The 13,994-nt window shown below is 44.2% G+C and overlaps 2 protein-coding genes across 2 annotated transcripts; both read right to left on the bottom strand.

Annotated features, from left to right (window-relative positions):
• Positions 1-388: 388 nt before the first annotated feature.
• LOC146977924 (nuclear factor 7, ovary-like) lies at positions 389-2,015 on the bottom strand. Its single transcript, XM_085790700.1, has 2 exons — positions 1,926-2,015; positions 389-1,806 (listed from the first exon to the last, which is right to left on the bottom strand). The coding sequence occupies exon 2, from the start codon at positions 1,787-1,789 to the stop codon at positions 389-391; it is 1,401 nt and encodes a 466-aa protein (XP_085646826.1). The 5' UTR covers positions 1,790-1,806; positions 1,926-2,015.
• A 4,755-nt stretch (positions 2,016-6,770) lies between these two features.
• Positions 6,771-8,168, bottom strand: LOC146977925 (nuclear factor 7, ovary-like). The gene has a single exon (XM_085790703.1). The coding sequence runs from the start codon at positions 8,166-8,168 to the stop codon at positions 6,771-6,773; it is 1,398 nt and encodes a 465-aa protein (XP_085646829.1).
• Positions 8,169-13,994: the final 5,826 nt, after the last annotated feature.

Raw genomic sequence — 13,994 nt, forward strand, 5'->3', positions numbered from 1 at the left:
TGATACATTTTAGATCATTTCATATGAACAGTTACAAACTTTTCACATATGTAATTAAACAAGAAACACTTCAACTTTTCATATTTGACAATTTATCATCTGGAGAAGAATTGAACATAAAGATTGATCAATGATCAAAATCAAATGTTCAGTAATTTATAATTTTTTAACTCATCACTCCACATGAAGTCATAATAACAAACGTAATGTGAAATGACTCAAAAGATTAAAAAAAAGAGTGAAAATATTTTACAGATTAAAAGTAGTAAAAAAGGAGATGTGTAATAATGAGGCAGCAGGAGGACAGGTGCAGTTTAACAGGATCAATTCACTGACTTTTCCCTTTAAAAAATAAACAACATTATAAATATGATAATCCTCTTTATCTCTAACTGCTCTGCTCCACTGTCACTGACACCTTCACTGGTAACAGCTTCAATGGGACGTTTCTACCAGTGGCAATGAATGGAAACATCTTCTGAGTTAAAGTGTGTGTGAAGGTGTGTATGTGTGTGTTAGTATCAGGATCAGAGAACGACAGTTTTCCTCTGTTGAAGTCCAGATTCACTCTGATCCTCTGGAGCTTCTTCTGCTCTGGGAGATCAGTGACTGGAGTTGATGGTGAATATACTTTGTATTTACCTTCACAGAACCGTAACACCCATAATCCAGACAGTATCTTGTTTCCCTTCCTCATCACAGACTCTGTTAACACACCCAGTATCCACCGTGTATTGTCTCCAACCTCAACATCCCAGCTGTGAGTCCCTGAGTTAAAACCCTCAGAGCCCAGGACAGAGCAGATATAATCAAACCTCTCTGGATTGTCAGGAAGCTGCTGTTTGTCTCCTCCTAGTCTCAGACTGGTCAGATCTCCAGACAGGATGAAATATGGACCAGCAGTGTTTGGGTCCAGAACCACAGGACTGTAGGAGACCATGTCCTTCATCTTGTTCCAGATGTTGAAGGTCAGGTTGCCCAGGTGTTTGGCCTGGTCTATCAGAGCTCCTGAGTCCAGCTGTGGATCCTCCAGCAGGGGGTGCTGCTGGACTCTTTCCACTGCAGCCTTGTAGTTGTGCAGGAATGAGACGTCTTCAGCTCTCAGCTCGTCCTCTGTGGCTCTGACTGTGTGTGAAAGAGCTGCTATCTCTCTGCTCAGAGCCTCCATCTTCTCCTTCATCCTCTGACTCTTCTGCTCCTCTTCCTCCCTCAGTGCAGCCACCCTGGCCTCCTCTTCCTCTTCTAGAAACTGGTGAAGCTTCTTAAACTGCTCCTTAATCTGCCTCTCTGTGTGTCGGGCCTGGACCTTAATGTATTCTGCTGTCTGATCAAACTTCACTTGAACTTCTTCAAAACCCTTTAACTTCTTCTTTAAGGGCTCCAGAGTTTCCTCAAGTTCCTTCTTGAGTTTCAAAGCAGCTTCATTGATGGGTCTGAATCTGTGGTTGGTGTGTGTTTCTGAATCTCTGCAGATGAGACACACTGGCTGCTGATGGTCCAGACAGAAGAGTTTGAGTTTCTCAGAGTGCAGACTGCAGAGAGCCTCTGCAGATCTCTGCTCCCTCTCTAGTAAGAAGCTCTCACACAGGTTCTTCAACACCAGGTTACAGGGTGGTTTCTTTCTTGAACATCTTGTCTTACAAACTGGACACAGTGGATCTTGTTTCACTCTCCACCAGCTCTGCAGACAGTCTTTACAGAAGCTGTGGCTGCAGGACAGAACAACAGGATCTCTGAAGACCTCCTTACAGACCGGACAGCAGAGATCCTCCTCTGATCTGGAAGCCATTTAGTCTGTGAGCGAAGCTGAAAACACAGCAGCCAGAAAATGGAGTCAGTCATGGCTCCCCTCCCTCCTCTACTGACTAGACTTTAGTTTACTGTGACTCTGAGTCTAGGTTTTAGTCAAACTTACTGTAACTCACCTTCAGTGTGTGGAGTGTCAGCAGGTTGAAGCAGCAGTGTTGTAGCTGGACTCACTCACAGGAAGTTGTTAGTTTGGTCCGAAGCTGAATCTGATCGTCTCTTCTTCAGTCTGCTTCTCCGGGAACTGTATCTTTGTCTCTGGTGAGTTATGTGAGGGGGCGGAGCTTTGAAAAATGACTGAAGGTCAAACAGCTCAGTCCAGATGAGATAAATAAAAAAAGGAAGGGTGGTATAAAAATGCCATGGTTCTCTACTGTACACATTTCCTTGTCATGCTGTGTCTTGTCTGTGTGTGGGAGTGAAGTCTTATAAACTCATGTATGGGAGTTAAGACATAAACTCATGCTCTGACAGCTTTGAAACTTGACATAATTGTGGTCAAGAAGTTTCTATACCTGGGTGTGAAGATCTTTGTGTGTGTAATATTTAATGCTAAAGAGATACACTTTTTAAAGTAATTTATATTTTTACTTATTATTTTCATTTATTCTATGTGTGGAAGGGAGCAACTGTTTAAAAAACCAAGATAAACAATATTTGTGGGGAAAGTACAACAAAACCTCAGATTCCAGATGCTCTTGTGATTTTATACATCCATATTTTGGGGGAATAAATTACACGTAATAATTGTGTGAAAGCAAAAGCCTTTTCTTCTCAGGCTATAACTGTACCATCAAACTCTATTGTTGTGTCTCTAATCTATATATAAACATGTCAATTACTGATTTTTTTTCCTTCTGATTACGATTGTTTGCTTGTTTGGTTGATCAGCTCTACATAACGTGAAATCATGATAGCAAATGCAAATGCAAAAAAAACCCCCAAAAACCCCCATCAACTTTCAGGAGTGCTGCCTTGGAGCACTTTTGTGTCCCCACCAATATCAAAATCAAACCTACTCCCTTGGTATAAAGACTAAATTATCTTTTATATCAGCCCTCTATTGCATTGAATATATTACTTCAACATGATAAAAAAGGTTTTGCATGTTTTTAACTCAAAATGTCTTAAATAACAAACATTTTCTTAAAATATCGTCGTCGTCGTTGATAAATTGTTGCCATATGGAACAATATGCAATTGTGGAAAGTACCATACAATCAATATTTTCTATTAAAAAAAAAAAACTAATTTGATTAAAAACAAGACTAAACAAATCCATCTTATAGGCCTACTTTGTATAATAATAACCTGTAACAAAACTGAAGTATAAGCATTGTAACGGATGTGCACTCACTCACCCATAAAGGACGTGCTAACCAACTTGCCAAGCGGTTGTCAACCTCTTGGCAAAGCGATTAGGCGACGATGAACCCCATAGGACAGGCCGTGAGAAACACAACGCAGAGGGCCAGATATGAACATCGGCTACACATTCAGTATTATTCATTTTATTTCATTCAGTTGTTTTATTTTCCATTTTATTTACATTTATATATAGCCTAGTTTTAGTTTTTGTCTCCTCACAACTAACTTACACAGACATACTCCTACACGCATTCACACAAACATGCACACGCCCCTGAGGATGAGCGATCTACCTCCTCTCTGCTTCCTCTGGTTCTCTATCTGTGCCTGGCTACTACTCTGAACTGCCCCTGCTCTCATCCAGCTTCACATCGACACTTTTGTCCTCCTCACTGTCCACAAACTCATCCTCACTCTGCCCCTACTTCTCTTTCCCTCTTCTATAGAAGTAGCTGGGTTGCATCTTTTATGAAGGAAATGGGATGATATGTTAGAGTTAAAGAGACACGATGCCTTCAAAGCTGTGGGACAGAAATACTTCAGACTGCAAAGTGTTCTTTTTTACATCTTTAGAATGTGTATTGGTTGTGTAAAGCGGCGTTCACACCGGACGCGATAGACGCGAATATAATCGCGCCAGACGCTTCCATCGCGCCGTTTGGTCATTTTGGATCATTCGCGTCCATCACGTCATTCGCGCTAGACGCTCCGCCCATTCATTTGAAAACCGGTGATCTCAACCTGCTCTCTTTCCACGTCGATCGTGGCTGATATCACCACCGTTGCTGCACTGTACTACTGCTGTACAAGTCTCAGAAACACCGGAAAACCACCCGCCGTCGTGTCTGGGTTCACTGTGTGTGTGTGTGTGTAGGTGTGTGTGTGTGTGTGTGTGTGTGTGTTGTTGTTGTTTTTTTTGTCCACTCTGTGTAGAAGACGGCAGCGGTGCCCACACACAGCTCAAATACAATTAGCTTCTCCTTCATGTTGTTCTGAGTGTAAACAACCGTACAGAGAAGTGACGTCGTCGGCTTGAACTCGTCGCTGATTGGATGTCACGGCGCGATGCCGCCTGAAAAGTTCAATATTTTCAACTTTATTCGTGCCGCTTCAGACGCGCCGCTTCATTCGCGCCGCGTCTCATCGCTCCAGACGCTCCATTCGCGCCGCCTCCGCCTGAATCGCGTGTCATCGCGCCATTTACATTGATTTTCAATGTAGAGTTGCCGCTCCATTCGCGTCTATCGCTTCCGGTGTGAACGCCCCTTAATGGTGATAGGAGAATTTGCCAAAAATGTTGAACTATCCCTTTAAAGACTGAGAGCAAAACATTTCCCCTATAAAAGTTGAATTATATTTGCAAATTAATGATTTTGAATAACTTCCCAGCTCCGTTGTTTGTATATTTAACTCGTAATCAACCTGGTCCATGTCCAAGTCAACATACAAGGCATAAAATGTAAAAAATAAAATAAAAAAATAAAAATACTATATAATATTGTACATATCATAAATATGAATGAACAGAGTGAGATATATAGTGGCCATTTAAAATGTGGAGAAATATTATGTAAATACTACACATTTGTTTTCTTCTGTTCTAGTCAATGAATTTCTAAGACACACACACACACACTCATTTCTGGAACCTCTGTGGTGAACACACTTAAAATAGCCGACTCGGCCCTGCGCCCCACAAGACGCGGAGTGGATCCTCCGTTGTTCGGTTCAATAAATGAGCGTTTTTTAACTTGTTTGTAGTTTTTCACTGTAACTGCTGTTTGTTTTTGTTTGCTTTAAAAGGTACTTAAGTATCCAAAAGTACATGCTTTTAAATTTACTTTAAAGCAGAAGTAAGCGATCCGGTCGTTTTGGCTAATGCTGCATTCCAGGTAGGCTTTTGAAACCGTAAATTACAGCTTCAAGTCACAACTTACGACTTTGTAGCGTTCCAGGCAACCCACTCGTGTTTTTCCGACCTGTTTTACCTGTGAAAGTCACTATAACGGCCACTCGTAACTTCCGACCGGTGAACTCGTACCAGATCGAACTGGTACGACTTCACAGGTCGGAAAAACACGAGTTACGAGTTTCCTTGAACGCACCATAACAGTCCTCGTCCCTACGTCACCACATTCACGGCGTCCCTTGGCTGCACACACAGCCCTTCATGCCGTTCTCTCTCCTCATTGGATAAAAACTGTAGGATACGATAAATGTTTTCTCCTCGGCTCAGAGCAGAGCAGAGTGACTGAGAGACCCGTGTTTCGGTCCAAACACTCTATGTAAGTGATTGCTGTCGGAAGATAGAACTATTTAAGACTTATATTAACACAAATATATCACTTACTTCTGCTTTAAGTAAAAGTAAGAGTAAGAGTAAATTTCTTATTTTTCACATCAATGAATTTCTACAATTTTGGCCTGCACATTCACCACGCTATGAAATAATCATGTATAATTATGTAACATTATGAAACATGAAGCAAATACTCTGAACTACTTGCAGCTTTTGAAATCCCTCCGCCCAGCAGCCGTGTCTGGAATGTAGTTCAGACTTCAGACTTCAGACACTTTATTGTCATTTCACACAAATGTACAAGATACATCGGCTGAAACGAAATATCGTTTCTCACCAGCTCCTACTAGCAGTGCTTTATGCTCTGGCTGCATTTCCCTCTAAAACAACTCTGTCTCGTAATGTTACATGATTATTTCCTAGCGTGGTGAATGTGAAGGTCACAACTTGTCCACCAGATCGTTGTGGAGTTGTTGGATATAAGAAGTGTTGTGTATCCAGTGATGGAGGAACATCAGAGAACTGTTTACCTGTAAATAAAATTAAAGATCCAGTCTGGGCTGGAACTCAGAACCACGTCAAGAGTCTAATCTGATCTGAGAGAGTCTCAATTCATTAGTGGAGAACTTCTGTGAAGAACTGATACCTGAGAGAGGTGGAGTTAGTTCAAGACACCGTGACGACATAAACACAGCTTTTATTAAACTTTTGCAGGATGTGCTTCAGTTACAACTTGAAGGAAATAAATTTATACTAAATATGAACATTCATTCCAGATTAGTTTTGAGGAACTTGTACTGAAACTACTTAACAGTATTTATTATAATTCCAAGTCAAGACAACATTTTCTAATGTTGATGAAAAATAGGAACGAACGTACATTCAGCTTTTGTGATGAACTGACACGTTGATACATTTTAGATCGTTTCATATGAACAGATACAAACTTTTCATTTCACATATGTAATTAAACAAGAATAATTTTCATGTTTGACATTTTATCATCTGGAGAAAAACTGAACATAAAGATTGATCGATGATCAAATGTTCAGTCATTTATCATTTTTTAACTCATCACTCCACACAAAGTCATAATAACGAACGTACTGTGAAATAACTCAAAAGATTAAAAAAAAAAGTGAAAATATTTTACACATGAAAAGTAGTAAAAAAAAAAAAGAAGGAGATGTGTAATAATGAGGCAGCAGGAGGACAGGTGCAATTTAACAGGTTCAATTCACTGACTTTTCCCTTTAAGAAATAAACAACATTATAAATATGATCATCCTCTTCATCTTTAACTGCTCTGCTCCACTGTCACTGACACCTTCACTGGTAACAGCTTCACTGGGAGTTTATCAACATTGTTAATGAGTGGAAACATCTTCTGAGTGAAAGTGTGTTTGAAGGTGTGTATGTGTTTGTTAGTATCAGGATCAGAGAACGACAGTTTTCCTCTGTTCAAGTCCAGATTCACTCTGATCCTCTGGATCTTCTTCTTCACTGGGAGAACAATGACTGGACCTGATGGTGATAATGCTTTGTATTTACCTCCAGTGAACCATAACTCCCATAATCCAGACTCTACCTCCGCTCCCTTCCTCTGCACAGACTCTGGTAACACACCCAGTGACCAGTCTGTACTGTCTCCAACCTCAACATCCCAGCTGTGAGTCCCTGAGTTAAAACCCTCAGAGCCCAGGACAGAGGGGTAAAGATCAATCCTCTCTGGATTGTCAGGAAGCTGCTGTTTGACTTCTCGTCTCAGACTGGTCAGATGTTCAGACAGGATGAGTTCTAGATTAGCAGTGTTTGGGTCCAGAACCACAGGACTGTAGGAGACCATGTTCTTCATCTTGTTCCAGATGTTGAAGGCCAGGTTGCCCAGGTGTTTGGCCTGGTCTATCAGAGCTCCTGAGTCCAGCTGTGGATCCTCCAGCAGGGGGCGCTGCTGGACTCTTTCCACTGCAGCCTTGTAGTTGAGCAGGAATGAGACGTCTTCAGCTCTCAGCTTGTCCTCTGTGGCTCTGACTGTGTGTGAAAGAGCTGCTATCTCTCTGCTCAGAGCCTCCATCTTCTCCTTCATCCTCTGACTCTTCTGCTCCTCTTCCTCCCTCAGTGCAGCCATCCTGGCCTCCTCTTCCTCTACTAGAAACTGGTGAAGCTTCTTAAACTGCTCCTTAATCTGCCTCTCTGTGTGTCGGGCCTGGACCTTAATGTGTTCTGCTGTTTGACCAAACTTCACTTGAACTTCTTCAAAACCCTTTAACTTCTTCTTTAAGGGCTTCAGAGTTTCCTCAAGTTCCCTCTTGAGGTCTGAAGCAGCTTCATCGATGGGTCTGAATCTGTGGTTGGTGTGTTTTTTTGAATCTCTGCAGATGAGACACACTGGCTGCTGATGGTCCAGACAGAAGAGTTTGAGTTTCTCAGAGTGCAGACTGCAGAGAGCCTCTGAAGATCTCTGCTCCCTCTCTAGTAAGAAGCTCTCACACAGGTTCTTCAACACCAGGTTAATAGGTGGTTCTAACCTTGACCATCTTCTCTTACAAACTGGACACAGTGGATCTTGTTTCTCTCTCCACCAGCTCTTCAGACAGTCTTTACAGAAGCTGTGGCTGCAGGACAGAACAACAGGATTTCTGAAGACCTCCGTACAGACCGGACAGCAGAGATCCTCCTCTAATCTGGAAGCCATTTGGTCTGTGAGTGAAGCTGAAAACACAGCAGACATGAAGTAGAGTCAGTCATGGCCCTCCCTCCTCTACTGACTAGACTTTAGTTTACTGTGACTCTGAGTCCAGGTTTTAGTCAAACTCACCTTCAGTGTGGAGTGTCAGCAGGTTGAAGCAGCAGTGTTGTAGCTGGACTCTGTCATGTTCGTGTTCCAAGGATGAGGCCGTGTTGATAGCAAGTAACTTAGTTTAATGTCCCACGTTCTCAACAACATACATGAGGCTCCATGCAGTCTTGCTCTACCCTCTAATATGGTACGGTAAGCTGACTACTAACCAGTACTGCCGCCTAGCGGTCAAACATGTAATAACATCTAATCATAACATCCCCCCTTTTCTAAGGTAAAATGCATTAACATGAATTATCACAGTAGCTGTGTCAGTTATTTCAACCATTTCACATTCAGCATAACTCTGCAACACATAAGCAGTATAAACAGTTTATATCAGATTGCATAACTCATATCTAAGCCCAAGCTAGACCATTTAGAACACATTCACAACATCAATCAATATACATTTTGTTCAACATGTTTAACCTGTATATTGAATTGTCTTTGTTCATAAGTTCAGTCTATCAGGCTTTCTGATTTCTCTTGTGGACCTTCTTAACTCAGGTTCGCTTGGAGTAGGTGTGTGAGAGTCAGTGTTACAGTCCATAGCAGGTGTGGGAGTTACCTGAGATTCACCACAGGTTACACTGAGCTCACCAACAGTCCCTTGAGGAGTCTTTAATAGACTGCGACAATTGCGTCTGAGGATTTGTCCATCATCAGTTTTCACCGTGTACGATCGTGGAGCAACTTCTTGCAGGACAGTTGTTTTTGTACTCCATCCATCAGCATCCTCAATCCTGACTGTGTCGTTGGTAGTCAGTGGAGGGAGATGCTTGGTTGTTCTGTCATAGAATGACTTTTGCATCATTTTCTGTTGTCGTAGCTTATGTTCAATCTTTGAGTGATTCTTTTGCTTTAATTTGTCGTTTTGATGACTCGGCAAAGTTGTTCTTAGCTTCCTCTTCATCAGCAGTTCAGCTGGTGATAGGCCGCACTGAAGAGGTGATGCTCTGTAGCTCAATAAAGCCAGATACGGATCTGAGTCACTGTCAGCTGCTTTCTTTAGGAGTTGCTTGAGAATGTGAACTCCTTTTTCAGCTTGCCCGTTTGACTGAGCATAGTGTGGGCTTGACGTCACATGCTTGAAATCATATTGCTCTGCAAACTTCTGCCATTCTTTGCTGCTGAAGCAGGGGCCATTGTCGCTCACCACGGTGTGTGGGATGCCATGCCTGGCGAAGATAGATTTAGCATGTGATATGACACAAGTTGATGTTGAGCTTGTTAGTAGCGCCATCTCAGGGAAGTTTGAGTAGTAATCCATTACCACTAAATAGTCTTTACCTCTGAGATGAAACAAGTCCATTCCTACTTTGTGCCATGGTGCTGTTGGCACCTCAGCTACCACCATAGGCTCTTTGCTCTGCTTGTTCCTGTGTTTCTGGCATGTTTCACATTTACTTACAAGTGTTTCAATGTCTTTGTTCAGTCCCGGCCAGAAAACCGTGTCTCTCGCCCTCCTTTTGCACTTTTCGATGCCGAGATGGCCTTCATGTATCCTGTGCAACATGTCCATTCTCAAAGCCCGTGGAATAACAATCCTGCCCTTTTTCAACAGCAGACCATCCACAGTACTAAGCTCACCTCTGACATGGTAAAATTGTGGACACGAACCAGCTGGCCATCCCTCATCCATGTTCTTCATGACATGCTGTAGCTCAGCATCCTTTGCTGTAGCCTCCGCTATTTGTCTTGACTTTGTGTCAGACACAGGCAGTGTAGCCGACACCATGTTCACGTGACACTGTATGTCCTCGTCTGTTGCACTCACACTGTCGCCTGTAGTTGCTCTGGATAGGGCATCAGCAAGGACTAGGTGTTTACCTGGAGTATATATATCAGTTGATACACTCTTTCCACAAGCCCCAGTTCTTCACAGGCTCTGTCACCAAGAAGTGATTCACGTCCCTCATTCACAACAAAGAAGGATAGGTGGTGCACTTTTCCTTTAAAGTCCCACTCCCGCGACCCTTTTCGGCCATTTTAAAAGCAGCTCATTAGCCATGCACATTAGCAATGCACCTCTGGAGGGTGGGCGGAGACTGCGCTGCTCTGCACCCGCCCAGCCACCTCCTCGCACCCCACCCCCCGCTTGCTGACAGCTGGACATTGTACAATTACAGATTCAGCGCGTTTAGCGTAAAACTCCACACTGGGATTTGATCCCAGACTGGAACATAGTCCTTGCACACAGTGCAAGCTGCTCTACCAGGTGAGCTATACCTGTTATACCTTGACAGCTACACCGAGCTGGCAAGCCGTTCACCTCTGAGCCAGATGCAGAGCGGGGCGGGAGCTTGTAGCACTAGTGCCCTCCCCTGGAGCTGTGACACCCTCAACTCCAGTCTCCCTGAAACTGCCAGTTTGCGTCTGCCATTGGTTCACAGCAGTTTGAAGGCAGAAAAACTCAGAAATGCAATTTTGCACTTCCTTTTCTGCTGATATGTGCTCTAACACAAGAAAAATGCCACAGGAACATGTGAAAAGCTCAAAAAACACGATTTTCACGGGAGTGGGTCTTTAACTGTGACACTCAACCTGCATGTGCCCAAACATTTGATTGGCCGCCCATTGTAGTCTTTCAGTCCAGATTCTTTTCTTTTTATTTGTGGCTTATTTTTCATTGCCTTCACATCACACATGCTTATGAGATTTGCTTTCGCACCAGTGTCCAATCTCATGGTGACTACAGTCCCATTTATCATTAGAGGAGCTATCCACTTATCTTCTGTAGTGACATCATTTACATTGTCTGGTTTATTTATTTGTTCACTTTCACAATTCACCATTCCAACAAAGAACGTGTCACTTAGATCAGGCTCGTCTATTACGTTTACAGTTTTTTCTTTCTTCCACTCTTTCCGTTTGGAGAAGCATTGTTTAGCAAAATGATTCTTGCCTTGGCAAGTGGAGCATTGCTTACCAAACGCTGGACACTGTCTAGGCTTGTGCTGTGAGCCGCAGCGCTTGCAGTTTATCATCCCGTCCTCCTGCTGTGCAGGCCGGGTCTGTGTGCGCCGTCTCCGCTGATACAACACTGCTCCAACCGCTGCCGCGCTGTCGCTCTGCGCCGAGGCGACTGCAGACATCTCGCTGAACGTCCTCACGTGCCTTTGGGACAGCTCACTGGCCTGGCAGATCTTAATGGCTCCTGCCAGCGTCAGCTCCATCTCCCGTAGTAGCCTCTCTCTGACCTTTTTATCCTCCACGCCGTATACGATCTGGTCCCGGACCATGGAGTCCGTCAGCGTTCCGAAGTTGCAGGACTGCGCCTTTAGCCGCAAGTCCGTCAGGAAGCTATCGAAGGGCTCATGCTGGCGCTGTGTACGAGACTGAAACACGTACCTCTCGTACGTCTCGTTCTTCTTCGGAGAACAGTGAGCATCAAACTTGCTAAGCACTACATCCAACTTTTCATTATCTTCAGGACTGTCAAACACGAACGTGTTAAATACTTCTATGGCCTGTGGCCCTGCTATCGTTAGCAGCAGCGCTACCTTTCTTGCCTCCGGCTTTTCCTCGAGTCCCGTAGCAGCAACATAAAGGTGAAACCGCTGTTTGAAGGTGCGCCAGTTCTCGTCGACATTCCCCGTTAGTTTCAAACTTTCCGGTGGTTTTAAATCCATGTCGCCCATTCGAGTTTACTCCTGGTACCATGTCATGTTCGTGTTCCAAGGATGAGGCCGTGTTGATAGCAAGTAACTTAGTTTAATGTCCCACGTTCTCAACAACATACATGAGGCTCCATGCAGTCTTGCTCTACCCTCTAATATGGTACGGTAAGCTGACTACTAACCAGTACTGCCGCCTAGCGGTCAAACATGTAATAACATCTAATCATAACAGACTCACTCTTAGGAAGTTGTTAGTTTGGTCTGAAGCTGAATCTGATCGTCTCTTCTTCAGTCTGCAACTCTGTGACTGAAGAAGAAATGCAGCAGTTTCCTGGTTTTTGAGTCATGTGAGGGGGCGGAGCTTTGTCAAACTGAATGTTCAGCAGGGTGACGCAGCAGCTCAGTTCAGTTTCTGTTTGTGGATTATTTAATGTCTAAAGTCTAAAGGAATGAGACGTCTTCAGCTCTCAGCTCGTCCTCTGTGGCTCTGACTGTGTGTGAAAGAGCTGCTATCTCTCTGCTCAGAGCCTCCATCTTCTCCTTCATCCTCTGACTCTTCTGCTCCTCTTCCTCCCTCAGTGCAGCCATCCTGGCCTCCTCTTCCTCTACTAGAAACTGGTGAAGCTTCTTAAACTGCTCCTTAATCTGCCTCTCTGTGTGTCGGGCCTGGACCTTAATGTGTTTTGCTGTTCGACCAAACTTCACTTGAACTTCTTCAAAACCCTTTAACTTCTTCTTTAAGGGCTCCAGGGTTTCCTCAAGTTCCTTCTTGGGTTTCAAAGCAGCTTCATTGATGGGTCTGAATCTGTGGTTGGTGTGTGTTTCTGAATCTCTGCAGATGAGACACACTGGCTGCTGATGGTCCAGACAGAAGAGTTTGAGTTTCTCAGAGTGCAGACTGCAGAGAGCCTCTGAAGATCTCTGCTCTCTCTCTAGTAAGAAGCTCTCACACAGGTTCTTCAACACCAGGTTACAGGGTGGTTGGTTTCTTGAAGATCTTGTCTTACAAACTGGACACAGTGGATCTTGTTTCTCTCTCCACCAGCTTTTCAGACAGTCTTTACAGAAGCTGTGGCTGCAGGACAGAACAACAGGATTTCTGAAGACCTCCGTACAGACCGGACAGCAGAGATCCTCCTCTAATCTGGAAGCCATTTAGTCTGTGAGCGAAGCTGAAAACACAGCAGACAGGAAATGGAGTCAGTCATGGCCCTCCCTCCTCTACTGACTAGACTGAAGTTTACTGTGACTCTGAGTCCAGGTTTTAGTCAAACTCACCTTCAGTGTGGAGTGTCAGCAGGTTGAAGCAGCAGTGTTGTAGCTGGACTCACTCACAGGGAGTTGTTAGTTTGGTCTGAAGCTGAATCTGATCGTCTCTTCTTCAGTCTGCGTCTCTGTGACTGAAGTTGAAGTACAACTGTTTCCTGGTTTTTGAGCCATGTGGGTGGGCGGAGCTTTGTCAAACTGAATGTTCAGCAGGGTGACGTAGCAGCCCTGTTTTGTTCCTGTTTGTGGATTATGTAACTCTTTCGCGAACATTGACGAGTAAACTCGTCAAAACCGTTTTTTTATAGATTACAATAATAGACACTCTGAGGCAAGTGGAGCATTGCTTACCAAACGCTGGACACTGTCTAGGCTTGTGCTGTGAGCCGCAGCGCTTGCAGTTTATCATCCCGTCCTCCTGCTGTGCAGGCCGGGTCTGTGTGCGCCGTCTCCGCTGATACAACACTGCTCCAACCGCTGCCGCGCTGTCGCTCTGCGCCGAGGCGACTGCAGACATCTCGCTGAACGTCCTCACGTGCCTTTGGGACAGCTCACTGGCCTGGCAGATCTTAATGGCTCCTGCCAGCGTCAGCTCCATCTCCCGTAGTAGCCTCTCTCTGACCTTTTTATCCTCCACGCCGTATACGATCTGGTCCCGGACCATGGAGTCCGTCAGCGTTCCGAAGTTGCAGGACTGCGCCTTTAGCCGCAAGTCCGTCAGGAAGCTATCGAAGGGCTCATGCTGGCGCTGTGTACGAGACTGAAACACGTACCTCTCGTACGTCTCGTTCTT

Source organism: Trachurus japonicus, chromosome 11 (assembly GCF_045865225.1).
Source record: "Trachurus japonicus isolate A0001 chromosome 11, Traja_1.0".
Taxonomy (NCBI): Eukaryota; Metazoa; Chordata; class Actinopteri; order Carangiformes; family Carangidae; genus Trachurus; species Trachurus japonicus.